We start from the raw sequence: 14,285 nt of genomic DNA, 5'->3' as shown, positions 1-14,285 counted from the left end.
TCATACACACACCTGCTCTCCTACATCAGTCTCACACTCGCACACACATTCACACACACACCTGCTCTCCCACATCAGTCTCACACTTGCACACTCACATTCTCACACACACACCTACTCTCCCACATCATGTCTCACACTTGCACTCACATTCTCACACACACACAACCTGCTCTCCCACATCATCAAACACTTGCACTCACATTCACACACACTTGCTCTCCATATCTCACTTGCATACTCACATTCTCACACACACCTCTCCCACATCAGTCTCACACTTGCACACTCACATTCTCACACACACCTCCCACATCAGTCTCACACTTGCACTCATTCTCACACACACACACAATCTGCTCTTCCACATCAAACACTTGCACTCACATTCACACACACCTGCTCTCCATCTCACTTGCACACATTCTCACACACACCTGCTCTCCCACATCAGTCTTTTGCACTCACATTCTCACACACACACCTGCTCTCCCACATTAGTCTCACACTTGCACTCATTCTCACACACACACCTGCTCTCCCACATCATGTCTCACACTTGCACTCACATTGTCACACACCTCTCCCACATCAGTCTCACACTTGCACACTCACATTCACACACACACACCTGCTCTCCCACATCAGTCTCACTTGCACTCATGTTCTCACACACACACCTGCTCTCCCACATCAAACACTTGCACACTCACATTCTCACACACACACACCTGCTCTCCCACATCATGTCTCACACTTGCACTCACATTCTCACACACACACCTGCTCACCCACATCAGTCTCACACTTGCACTCACGTTCTCACACACACACCTGCTCTCCAACATCAAATACTTGCACACTCACATTCTCACACAAACACCTGCTCTCCCACATCGTCTCACACTTGCACACTCACATTCTCACACACACACCTGCTCTCCATCAGTCTCACGCTTGCACTCACATTCTCTCTCCCACATCTCACACTTACACACTCACATTCTCACACACCTCTCCCACATCAGTCTCACACTTGCACTCATTCACACACACAACCTGCTCTCCATCAGTCTCACACTTGCACACTCACATTCTCACACACACACACACCTGCTCCATCATCTCACACTTGCACTCACATTCTCACACACACACCTGCTCTCCCACATCATGTCTCACACTTGCACACTCACATTCTCACACACACACCTGCTCTCCCACATCATGTCTCACACTTGCACACTCATTCTCAATCTCTCCCACGTCTCACACTTACACACTCACATTCTCACACACACACCTGCTCCCCATCAGTCTCACACTTGCACTCATTCACACACACAACCTGCTCTCCATCAGTCTCACACTTGCACACTCACATTCTCACACAACACCTGCTCTCCCACATCGTCTCACACTTGCACACTCACATTCTCACAAACACACACCTGCTCTCCCACAGCAGTCTCACACTTGCACACTCACATTCTCACACACACACACCTGCTCTCCCACTCACACTCTTTCCAGCCTGTGGGGCAAGCACAGTCAAGCAGGATGAGAACCTTGGTCCACATCATGGAGGCCGGTGACCTCAAACATCTCACGGCCACGCCTCTTCAGCTGCAGCCAGACGGGCGAGATCTGTGTGAACTTGCTCGCGAAGACCTTGGTGACATCATAGCCATGGCTGTTCCACTGACAAAGGGCAGAGACATCAGATGGAGGACAGGTGAGTGAGCCACTGCCTCACCATGGTGCTGTCATTCTGGTGGCTCTGCATGTGCCCAGGGCCGGCCAGTGTAGACAGCTCTCAGCGCTGACTGACGTCAGCTCCTGGTCTGGGGTATCCTTCCCCAACTCTGGACTGCCACTCACACCCAGGCCACAACATCCCTTTCACCAAGAGTGACTGGTGCTCGTCTCAAGCCTTGCCCTGAGCTAGTGCACACCACGGCTGCAAGCCGGCAGCTGCGAACGGCAAGAGGAGGGGAGGCTGGGTGTGAGAAACTCCCCGTCCCTGGCTGAGGAAGCACACCCACTTCCTGACCACAGACAACCTGAGAGCCCACCTCTAGATTCAGAACCCACAGAGGTCCCCGCAGCAAGCCCTGGAGAGAAGCCCAACGCCTCACACTCCGACATCTCCAGGAAGCCGTCTCTCCCTGTTGCCTCACAGCAGCGGCAGCCCGGGGAGAGCAGAAGACAGACCGCCATCACTGACTGGCCAGAGGAGATCATCGAGGGGCCAGGGCACCGTCTGAGCCTCAGGACCCCCCTCTGCCCTGTGAGGACCCCGACTTACGGGAGTGACATAACCCAGTACATCTCCAGCAAAGTGTCTGTCCCGGGCCTTGGCCGAGCAGTAGCTGCGATGCTCAAGAACCACGTCCTCAGCTTTGAGGTCTGTCACCACCAAACCCCGGTCTTGGACTGGCTTATCTGAAAACTGACTCTGAAATAAAAGGAACGAGAGAAAGCCGTCAGTCCTCTGTCCTCAGTGTAGACACGGAACTGCACCCAGCAAGTCCCTTCCATTCAGCCAGCAACCGAGTGTCTGGATCAACACAGTCCTGCTGACCTGGAGGCCTTGCCTGGAGAGGATCGAGGCCACAGCAGGCGACTCTGTTCAGAAGGGCTCTGGCTGTCAGCACACGCCGACTGACTGTACAGGCCTTTCCCACCCTTGCTCCGGGCTGGAAGGCAGGCAGGCAGGCAGATGGCTATGGTGGCTCCCTCCTTGCATGTGAGGGTGGACAGGTCCAGCTCTGGCCACCTTACACCCATCCAGGGCCACACCCTTTGCTGGACAAGAATGTGCCAGGTGGGCCGGGCGCAGCGGTTCACATCAGTTATCCCAGCACTTTGGGAGGCCAAGGGGAGGTGGATCACCTGAGGTCAAGAGTTCAAGAGCAGCCTGGTTAACATGGTGAAAGCCCGTGTTTACTAAATATACAAAAATTAGCGAGGCGTGGTGGTGGATGCCTGTAGTCCCAGCTACTTGGGAGGCTGAGGCAGGAGAATTGCTTGAACTGAGAGGCACAGGTTGCAGTGAGCTGAGATCACGCCATTGCGATCTAGCCTAAACAACAGAGCGAGATTCTGTCTCAACCAAAAAAAAAAAGAACATGATATGCCAGGCACACGCCACCCTGCTGGCCAACTACTGCCTGGCACCGCCCCTGCCAATGTGACCTCTTCCTGCCATGTCACACCTCCCCCGACCCCACCTCTGCTCTGGGAAACCCTCCATGCGGCTATCGACCTGCCTCTTCTGTCCACACTCCGTGGCCTGGCTCAACCTCCCCTTGACCTTGCCTCAGGGGCCCCGTGAGAGAGATGCCCATTACATGGTGTATTTGCTCCCAGGCAGCACAGAGAGAGCATCTGCCAGTCCAGAACTAAGTCACAGGAACAGTCCTGTGGCAGGGTCCAGCCAGCGGCATGGGGACTGCTGGGGCTGAGGGCTGGTTCTATGAGTTTACACCCCTGCAGGTGCAAGCTCCAGGGCCATCCCAGGGGAACAGCCCAAAGTGCATGAGACAAACGCAGCTCAAGGCCATGATGGAGACAGCAACATGATGCAGGTGCTTTAAGCAAGAGGCGAGGATGGTAACAACAGAAAACAAGCCCCAGCTGGGCGTGTGGTTCAGGCCTATACTCCCAGCGCTCTGGGAGGCCAAGGCGGGTGGATCACCAGGTCAGGAGTTTGAGACCAGCCTGGCCAACATGGCGAAACCCCGTCTCTACCAAAAATAAAAAATTAGCCGGTGTGGTGGTGGATGCTGTAATCCCAGCTACTCGGGAGGCTGAGGCAGGATAGTTGCTTGGACGCGGGAGGTGGAGGTTGCAGTGAGCCAAGGTTGTGCCACTGCACTCCAGCCTGGGCAACAGAGCGATACTCCGTCTCAACAGCAACAAAAAAAGGGCCAGGTACTGTCACTCACGCCTGTAATCCCAGCACTTTGGGAGGCCAAGGTGGGCGCATCACGAGGTCAAGAGATTGAGACCATCCTGGCCAACATAGTGAAACCGCGTCTATACTAAAAAATACAAAAATTAGCTGGATGTGATGGTGCCCACCTGTAGTCGCAGCTACTTGGGAGACTGAGGGAGAAGAACCCCTTGAAGCTGGGAGGCAGAGGTTGCAGTGAGCCGAGATCACGCCAGTCTGGTGACAGAGTAAGACTCCGTCTCAAAAAGAAACAAAAAACAAAAACCAAACAAAAAACAACAAAATAAGCCCCAAGTGGGGTCAGTGGGGATGTACCCTGCTTACCCTCAAAACCTGGCTCCAGAGGCTGCTCACTCAGAGGCGCTGACTGGCCAGAGCCCCGGAACCACACAGGCCGCCCGCCAGCTGCAAGCTCATCAGGTGCCTCTGTGAGGAGCTAAGCCCCTCGAGCCTCCTGGCTCCAGGCCCCAGTGGACAGAAAGGAGAAGATGATGATGGATCAGCCCTCAGCCAGTGCAGTCACCTCAATTCCCCAGGCCACCCCTACCTTCTCCAGCAGTGTCTTCGAGGCAGCTTTTTTGGCATCTGACTTTGACAGCGTAGGGTGAACAGGGCCGCAGGCCAGAGCAAGCCAGAGGAGTCTGAAGAGTGTCTGCATGGTAGGTGTGTCACAGTAGGGTCCAGCCTCGGGGTCCAGAGGGCTGCAGGGAGAGCAGAGCACATTCAACAAGCAGCAGAGAAATGCCGCATGGGCAACCACTCTGTGGATGGGGCCACCTTCTCCTAATAGGGCCTGGGTCCTCATGGCACTGGGTGAGGCCTTGGCCACTGGGACAGAGCCCTGCCCTGGACCAGCCCTGGCAGCCAGATTCCATTCTCCAGTATTCCTGGGCCTCCTGACTGGGCCGCCAGTTCCTCCCAGACACTCAGAAAGGAGCTTCCGCACTACCAGCCATAGAACCCTCCCCTCGCAGTCCAAGGCCACCCTGACCACCACTGGCCATCCAGGAAAACACTGGTTCCCACCTCCTCCTTCAAATCCAAAGAAAGCCCAACCATGGCAAGGTTTACGTGGAAAATAACGAAGCCACAGGCCCGGCGTGGCAGCTTACGCCTATAATCCCAGCACTTTGAGAGACTGAGGTGGGAAGATTACTTGAGCCCAGGAGTTCAAGAACAGCCTGGAAAACATAGTGAGATCCTACAAAAAAATAAAAATTGGCCAGGCGTGGTGGCTCAAGCCTGTAATCTCAGCACTTTGGGAGGCCAAGGCTGGTGGATCACGAGGTCAGGAGTTCGAGACCAGCCTGGCCAAGATGGTGAAACTCCATCTCTACTAAAAACACAAAAATTGGCTGGGCACGGTGGCTCATGCCTGTAATCTCAGCACTTTGGGAGGCTGCAGCGGGCGGATCACCAGATCAGGAGATCGAGACTATCCTGGCCAACATCGTGAAACCCCGACTCTACTAAAAATGCAAAAAAATTAGCTGGGCGTGGTGGCGTATGCCCGTAGTCCCAGCTACTCAGGAGGCTGAGGCAGGAGAACTGCTTGAACCCAGGAGGCGGAGGTTGCAATAAGCAGAGATCGTGTCACTGCACTACAGCCTGGGCAACAGTGTGAGACTCCATCACACACACACACAAAATTTGCCGGGTGTGGTGGCGGGAGCCTGTAATCCCAGCTACTCGGGAGACTGAGGCAGCAGAATCGCTTGAACCCAGGAAGCGGAGGTTGCAGTGAGCTGAGATTGCTCCATTGCACTCCAGCCTGAGCGACAGAGCAAGACTCTGTCTCATAAAAAATAAAAAATAAAAATTTGGGCCAGGGGCAGTGGTTCACGCCTGTAATCCAAGAACTCTGGGAGGCCGAGGTAGGCAGCTCATCTGAGGTCAGGAGTTTGAGGCCAGCCTGACCAAGATGGTGAAACCCCGTTTCTACTAAAAACATAAAAATTAGCCAGGCATGATGGCTAATGCCTGTAATTCCAGCTACTTGGGAGGCTGAGGCAGGAGAATCGCTTGAACCTGGGAGGTGGAGGTTGCAGTGAGCTGAGATCTCATCATCACGCTCCAGTGTGAGCAACAAGAGCAAAACTCTTTTCAAAAAAAAAAAGAGGCCAGGCATGGTGGTTCACACCTGTAATCCCAGCACTTTGGGAGGCCGAGGTGGGCAGATCACGAGGTCAAGAGATTGAGACCAGCCTGCCAACACAGTGAAACACCGGCTCTACTAAAAATATAAAAATTAGCTGGGCATGGTGCTGCACGCCTGTAGTCCCAGCCACTTGGGAGGCTGAGGCAGGAGAATTGCTTGAATGGGGGTGAAGGGGGAGGGGTGTGAGATCATGCCACTGCACTCCAGCCTGGTGACAGAGCAAGACTCTGTCTCTCAAAACAAAACAAAACAAAATTGTAGGCTCTGAGAAGCCTACGATAATACTAATGACAATGATGACCACGCCGCGGAAAGCACTAGAACATACGGATACTTATTGACACGATCTCAGGTTGGAGGAGGCTTTTCCAGGTATACGAGCAATGGGAGAGATCATGAAAGAAAATATGAATAGAACTACATAAAAATGTAAAAATTTCATTCAGAAAATAAAAAAAAATGAGGGCAAATAATAAACCAGAAAAAGTATTTGGAAAATACTTGACAACGGACTTCTAACCATAATCTATTCATAATATGCAAATAAATCTTACAAATCAAGAAAAGGCACTCTGATGAAGAAATGTCCCATGGCCAGGCACAGTGGCTTTCACCTGTAATCCCAGGACTCTGGGAGGCCGAGGCGGTCAGATCACCTGAGGTCAGGCACTCGAGACCAGCCTCGTCAACATGGTGCAACCTCATCTTTATTAAAAATACAAAATTAGGCCGGGCGCGGTGGCTCAAGCCTGTAATCCCAGCACTTTGGGAGGCCGAGGCGGGTGCATCACGAGGTGAAGAGATCAAGACCATCCTGGTCAACATGGTGAAACCCCGTCTCTATAAAAAATACAAAAAATTAGCTGGGCATGGTGGTGCGTGCCTGTAATCCCAGCTACTCAGGAGGCTGAGGCAGGAGAATTGCCTGAACCCAGGACGCGGAGGTTGCGGTGAGCCGAGATCACGCCATTGCACTCCAGCCTGGGTAACATGAGTGAAACTCCGTCTCAAAAAAAAAAAAAAAAAAAAAAAAAAATACAAAATTAGCCGGGCATGGTAGTGGGCACCTGTAATCCCAGCTACTCGGGAGGCCAAGGCAGGAGAATCGGCTGAACTCAGAAGGCAGAGATTGCAGTGAGCCGAGATCATGTCATTGCACTCCAGCCTGGGCAACAAGAGTGAAAATTCATCCCCCCTCCCAAGAAAAGGCCCATTACAAAAATAACACATGAGAAGAATACAAAAGAGACATTCAGAGCCCCAGAAATGAGCAGCTTGGCTTGATTCGCGATCAAAGAGCCAAACACTGAAATAAGTCGGCATCGCCACCTGTGTATGGAGTGAAGACAATGGTATCACAGGACTTGGACACCAGCGACTCTACTGAGCTGTTAGCGGAAATTAAAGTTGAGAAAGCCATTTCTGATGACAGTCTGCTCACGAATATACTTTGCAACATGCATTTTCTTTTTCACTTATCGTTGTTATTTTGTTTTGCTTTTTTCTTTTTCCAACATGCATTTCCTTTCTTTCACAAATTCCACTCTGGGGGAATTTTTTTTTTTTTTTTTGAGATAGAGTCTCACTCTGTCTCCCAGGCTGGAGTGCACTGGTGCCATCTCGGCTCACTGCAACCTCCACCCCCAGGGTTCAAGCAATTCTCCTACCTCAGCCTCCCAAGTAGCTGGGATTACAGGCACAAGCGACCACGCCCAGCTAGTTTTTCTTCTTTTAGTAGAGGTGGGGTTCTGACATGTTGGGCAGGCTGATCTCAAGCTCCTGGACTCCAGTGATCCGCCTGCCTCCCACAATATTGTGATTACAAGCATGAGCCACTGCGCCCAGACACGGGGATTTTCCACATACACAGAAAACCTGAGGATGCTCATGGACCTGGCACACCCAGATGCTGGAACACAGACAGACGCTGCCATGCTCTTGATGTGCCAGTCGACACAAAGACACTATAAAGCAGCACTTACACAGCCAGTCCCACAGAAAAAGCATGATGGGAGGCACACTAAAAAGCACATGAAGCTGGGCATAGTGGCTCATGCCTGTAATCCCAGCATTTTGGGAGGCCAAGGTGAGAGGATCACCTGAGGTCAGAAGTTCAAGACCAGCCTGACCAACATGGTGAAACCCCATCTCTACTAAAAATACAAAAATCAGCTGGGCATGGTGGCACCCGCCTGTAATCCCAGCTACTCAGGAGGCCGAGGCAGGAGAATTGCTTGAACCTAGCAGGTAGACGTTGTGTTGAGCCAAGATTGTGTCACTGCACTCCAGCCTGGGTGACAGAGCGAGACTCTGTCTCAAAAAAAAAAGCAAATCACGTGCCCTTAATGTGGAAGCTTTAGAAACAAAACAAAAAAGTAAACAAACAGGCTGTCTAGAATTACTGGTCATTGTGTTTCTTCTCTTTTGCTTTATCTGTATCTTCTGGTCTTTCCACACTAAACTTTTATTATCCTGTTCATTTTTAGGTTCTAGGGACCACCCAGAAAAGTGATTCTGCCTTCTCTCACTGGGGTTGCGGAGGCGTCGGGGGGAGATGAACAACCACCATAGTCGACCCGGGCTGTAAGTCCTTCGTGAAGCTTCAGGACACTGCTGGGAAGAAGCTCTTGGCTAGTTTCACAGTTCTGGCACCAAGCACCGCTCTAAATCAGTTGAGGGGGCCACATAGCCTTGGCAGAGGCAGAGACCTGGCAGGTGGGCAGCCGGAGCCAGCCTCGCCCACTACCCAGCAGGTGGGCACACGGCCTTCCCCTGGGTCACAGGCTCCTGATATAGGAGCTCTGGCCCAAGAAGCTCCGGGAACCCCAGCCAGGCAGGTGCTCCTGTCAGAAGGTGCTGCCAGAGCCAGGCCCACCACAGTGCCTACCCTCCTACCCAAAGGCCAGGAACCTGATTCACTTCCTCTGAAACCGTCCCTTGACCTGCTTCCTTCTGCAGAGGCGCATGCTGCGCCACGTTGCCCTGTCTCTTCCCTGGGTGAGACTGGGGCTCCTGGTGCAGACTGAGGGGAGTGTGGCTGCCCCCTGGCTGGGAACTTCCGTGCTTTGGTACCCAATACACCCACCTGCATGGAGAGAACATCGTCGTGGAGCAAGGTCAACCAGTGAAGCTCCCCCAACTAGGAGGCAGGGAGCCACAAGACAACCTAGGCTGCAGGCTTATGAGGAGTTAGGAAGGGAACTCACAGGGCAAGCACAGCAGCACCCAGTACATGGAGCCACAGGCAAAGGCAGTGAGTGTCTGAACAGCCAGCCACAGCAGTTCTGAGAGGGTTTGTGTGTGTGTGTGTGTGTGGGGGGGGGTGATAAGAAGACCCAGGAACAGGTCACCACCCTGTGCCCACAGCCCCCTCTCCTCAGCCCCTCTCCTTAGTGACACATTCCAGAACCAGAACCAAGGGCAGCACCCTGCTGCCACCTCCTCCTAGCCCTACTACCTTCCTGCTGCAGATGAGAGGCTTGGTCTGAGTCAGCAATGGCCCCAGGGAAGGTGGGGAGGGAGGGTTTTGGCCATGGCACAGGGAAGACGACCCAGAATCACTTGCCTGGCTAGGCTGAAACAGTGGCTGCCTCAGCTCCAGGCACCCTGTCTCTGACCCCAGCCCATTCCATGACCACCAGCTCCTTCTCTCTCTTCTGAGTAGAAATCTGGGTCAGGCAGGAAGGAAAGGAATGAAAAACCAAACAAGTGGTGGTTCTCCAGGGGAGTGGTCCAGGAGTAACTTGAGGGCACACCCAGGTGTCCAATGACCAACCACTATGGGGTTGGGTCTCTGCCCCTACCTGCGGTCCTGCAGCTTGGAAACAGGACCACTGTCCACCCACCTAGAGGCCCTTCTGCCTATGACCACCATGCCCCGGGACCTGTGATTTCACACTTCAGGGAAGGAAGAGGAAAGGGTGGGAGGATGGAGTTGATGTAGCCACGTGGAAGAGAAAGACAGTCCTGCCAGCTTGTGTCCAGCAGAGGGGACACTAGAGGGAGAAGCGGACTGAGGACATCCTGCCTCTGTCCCCCGCGCCCAGCTCGCCGGCGCGGGTCCTGCCTCTGTCCCCCGCGCCCAGCTCGCCGGCGCGGGCCCTGCCTCTGTCCCCTGCCTCTGTCCCCCGCGCCCAGCTCGCCGGCGCGGGTCCTGCCTCTGTCCCCTGCCTCTGTCCCCCACGCCCAGCTCGCCGGCGCGGGCCCTGCCTCTGTCCCCTGCCTCTCCCCCGCGCCCAGCTCGCCGGCGCGGGTCCCGCCTCCGTCCCCCGCGCCCAGTTCGCCGGCGCGGGTCCTGCCTCTGTCCCCTGCCTCTCTCCCCCACCGCGCCCAGCTCGCCGGCGCGGGTCCTGCCTCCGTCCCCCGCGCCCAGCTCGCCGGCGCGGGTCCCGCCTCTGTCCCCTGCCTCTGTCCCCCGCGCCCAGCTCATCAGCTCTGCCGCGAAGTGCTTGGATACAGGATGCAGTGAAGGGCTGGGCTGCTCCTCTGACTTGCCATGGAACTTTACAGAGAACTGCCCCAGGGCACGCTGTGTGTGATGCGTGCGGGGTGCTCACACCGCAACCAGGCCCTTGTCTGGGCTTTGGCACCTCCCCGGCTCCGCAGTGCCCAGGGGCCGCTCTGCTCTGAGGCCCGTGAGGACACTCTCTGTCGTGCTCCTCACGTCACACAGACTTCCAGACTCACACGGACTGCGTTCCTGCATCAAAACGTGTTTCTTCCCCAAACGCCGAAGACCTTCCTTGGGCAGAACGGCCCCGCACAGAGGGAACGCGGAGTGTCATGGAGAGGCGCAGGCCCTGGCCCTGTCGCCCACAGGGGTCTTGGAACCCACTCTCCGGCAGGCTGCGGTGGAGAGGCCACTGCTCCCCCCACTGCTCCCCCCACTGCTCCCGGGGTCCCAGGCTGTAGCTCCGGGACTGCCCTGGTGCTGGCGGAAAGGATGGGAGTCGCAGCAGGGGCTTTGCACCGTTTTCCGTGGAGACCAGCGGTAGGAAATGCGCGGCACACGTGTGTGTCAAGCGTGCACATGTGTGCGCCGTGTGTGCAGCGACGGCAGCCAGCGGAGCCGACGCTGGAGGAGCCGGTGCGCGTGGCTCCGGCCTGGAACCCCGGCACTGCGGGGGCCGGGGGCTCCTGACCGGTTTTGGCGACAGAGACCCGGCCTCTGCAGAAACTTCTCAGGCGGGTGTGCCCGGGCACCCGTCCCCCCACGTGGCCAGGAAGCCGAGGCGGGCGGGTCCCCTCCAGCCCGGACAGCCGACAGCCCTGGAACCTTCCCGGGCTGGGGCCGAGCCAAGGGCGGGACGCGATGCGCCCACCCTCACGCCCGCCGCCGGGGGACAGCCCGCCCGGAGCCTCCGCTCCCTGGGGGGTCCTGGGGACCCGGCGCCGCCGCCGTGCCCACGAGCCGCGCGCCCACGCCCGCCGGCCACATCCCCGGTCCGCACGCTCCGGGCCCCGGCACCCGGCGCGCCGCTCTCAGGCCCGCCCGCCCCGCGCACGCGCCCCGCCTCCCACGCGCGGTGCCCCGACGCGCTCCCGCCGCCCCCGCCCCCCTCGCACCGGCGCACACGCCCCTCACACACCCGCTCCACCTCACGCGCCCGCCCGGCGTCGCCCGCGACCCACGCCCGTCCCGGCCGCGGCGGAGCCTCGCTGCCCGGCGCGCCCACTTCGCGGAAGGGACACTGAGACCGTGCAAGGAGGAGGAGCAGGGGCGGCCGCCGCGGGGCTCACCTGCATGTCAGGGAGGCCGGGCGGCCACACACGCTCGGCCGGAAGACGCTCCGGCACGCCGGAAGTCCCGCCCCAGAGGCCCGCGCGCTGCCGCCGCGCACGGCACGCTGGGACGGGGCGGGGCGGGGCCGGCACAGGGGGCGGGGAGGGGCGGGGCCTGGCGGCCGGAGAGGCAGGGAAGGGGCGGGGCCTCGCGGCCGGAGAGGCGCGGAAGGGGCGGGGCCTTGGGAACGGCGTCCGCGGGGCTGGAGCGTTCAGCTTGCGCGCCCCTCGTGCTCGCGCTGCAGTGGCCTCCCAGGCTCCCGCCCAGGGGGCGCCGGGTCCCCAGGGCTACGGCTCCTAGGCAGGCCTGGCGCCCTCGGCGTGAGGTCGTGCGGGGCCTCGGGCTACGGGGCCTCTGCCGGGCGGGGCGGGCCGGGGTACCGCGCGGTGGGCTGCGCCCCGGCACGCTCCTCCGAGACCCGGCGCCCCCCGCGGCGCCGCAGCACCGCCGCCTGGGTGGGCCATCTCCATGCCCAGGCCGAGGGCGCCCACGACGCCGTCTCCGCGGGACTGCCCGAAACCCACGCTGTTGGGTCGGCACCCGCGCCTCGCACAGCTCCACGGCCGGAGCCCACGGGGGCACACGGAGTTCCCGCCGCAGCCTCTCGTGCTGGCATGGATGCGCGCGTGGCCCGCACTTTCCCGCCCAGCGCGTCGCATCCGGCACAAGCTGTCCGACACCCCCCCAGCCCCAGCCGTTCCCAGCGCAGTTTCCTGCAGAAAACCGCACATCGGGCCCCGCCCTGCCCCGCTCGGCGGGTCCCGGGGCGCGCGTGGGCTCCGCGACACGCTGCACAGCTGCTTCCCCGTTCCTGCTGCTTGGGAGGTTTCTCCTTAAACGAAGCTTTGTTCTTTCTAGTCACGTTTCCTTCTTTCCCTTCCCGGTATTTCCTGCCAGCCGACGCCCACGCCTTTCCAGAATGGGTTGGGGGCTGGACGCGGTGCCCAGGCACGTCCCCCACCAGCCGCGGCTTTCACCCAGCTCAGCACTCGCACTCAGCAAACGGCCTGGATGGTGGCCTGAAGCCTTGCCTTTGCGGGTGAAGACAGCAAGTCCGCGGAGCTCGGGAGAGGGTCCCAGTCAGCCGTGCCAGGTATCCTCAGGGATACGCAGTCCTGGCAGTGCTAAAAAGGGCATGGCAGCAGCCAACTTCTCTTAGGAAAGGCACTTAGCCGTTTTAGGATCTCATTGAGGTCAGAGGTCTTTGGCACTAAAGAATTGCAGAATCAACCGGGACGGTGGCTCCCACCTATAATCCCAAGCACTTCGGGAGGCCGAGGCCGACGGATCACTTGAGGTCAAGAGTTCATGACCAGCCTGGCTAACATGGTGAAACCCTGTCTCTACTAAAAGTTCAAAAAAATTAGCTGGATGTGGTGGCAGGCGCCTGTAATCCCAGCTACTCCAGAGGCTGAGACACGAGAGTTGCTTGAACCTGGGAGGCAGAGGTTACTCTGTACTCCAGCCTGGGCAGCAGAGCAAGACTCAGTCTCAAAAAAAAAAAAAAAATGAATTACGGAAAACTACTCAGGGTGCACTCTGGGCCAGAACTACAGACCCCAAGACCAGATGGTACGCAGAGATGGGAGGATGGGAAGCCCAGAACCAGGGCTACCACTGGGCAGGGTTCCTGGGGAAGTCTTGTCAGTTGCCAGCACAAAGCCATCAGCATGTTTTTGGAACATCTAAGATAACTGTGGTTCACCACATTTAAAATTTGAATCCGTTAGGTTGTATGAGTTCTTAGCCAGGTTCAGTGGCTCACGCCTGTAATCTCAACTCTTTGGGAGGCCCAGGCAGGAGAATCACCGCCCCAGCCCACCAAAAAAAAAGTGTTACAATGAAACAGAGTTTCACTCTGTCACCCAGGCTGGCGTGCAGTGGATCATGGTTCACTGCAGCCTCGACCTCCTGGGCTTATGTGATCCTCTTGCCTTGGCCTCCCCAAATGCTGGGTTATAGACGTGAGCCACCTCACCACACCAATGCGTTTACTGAGTTACTGAAGCAACTGAGATTCTGTTGTCAATTCAGACAACATAAAGTATGCAAAAAGGAGCGAGAAGAGACTTAATTTATAAATTGTAATGTTGAAAATCGCTTAATTGGCCAGGTGCAGTGGCTCATGCCTGTAAGCCCAACGCTTTGGGAGGTCGAGGGGAGTGGATCACAAGGTCGGCAGTTCAAAACCTGCCTGGCCAAGATGGTGAGACTAAAAATACAAAAATTAGCCAGACATGGTGGCAGGCGCCTGTAGTCCCAGCTACTTGGGAGGCTTGAGGCAGGAGAACTGATTGAACCCGGAAGTGGAGGTTGCAGTGAGCTGAGATTGTGCCACTGCACTCCAGCCTGGGCAACAAGAGCAAGACTCCATTTCAGAAAAAAAA

General features: G+C 57.0%; 1 protein-coding gene across 4 annotated transcripts in view; it reads right to left on the bottom strand.

Moving 5' to 3' along the window:
• CHID1 (chitinase domain containing 1) overlaps positions 1–14,285 on the bottom strand; it is a 40,195-nt gene that overhangs the window by 24,747 nt on the left and 1,163 nt on the right. For 2 of the 4 annotated variants that reach the window (XM_017507793.2, XM_017507798.2), the window contains exons 1-4: positions 11,856–11,964; positions 4,506–4,659; positions 2,309–2,458; positions 1,569–1,701 (exon numbers count right to left, since the gene is read on the bottom strand). In XM_017507793.2, the coding sequence (XP_017363282.1) occupies positions 1,569–1,701; positions 2,309–2,458; positions 4,506–4,616 (394 nt within the window). In that variant the 5' untranslated portion in view covers positions 4,617–4,659; positions 11,856–11,964. Of the gene's footprint in view, positions 1–1,568; positions 1,702–2,308; positions 2,459–4,505; positions 4,660–11,791; positions 11,965–14,285 lie in introns of those variants that run through there. The other 2 variants (XM_017507796.2, XM_017507791.2) reach the window with 2 other exon arrangements.

Source organism: Cebus imitator, unplaced genomic scaffold (assembly GCF_001604975.1).
Source record: "Cebus imitator isolate Cc_AM_T3 unplaced genomic scaffold, Cebus_imitator-1.0 Scaffold384, whole genome shotgun sequence".
NCBI classification, from domain to species: Eukaryota; Metazoa; Chordata; class Mammalia; order Primates; family Cebidae; genus Cebus; species Cebus imitator.
This window is presented reverse-complemented; position numbering and strand designations above follow the sequence as displayed.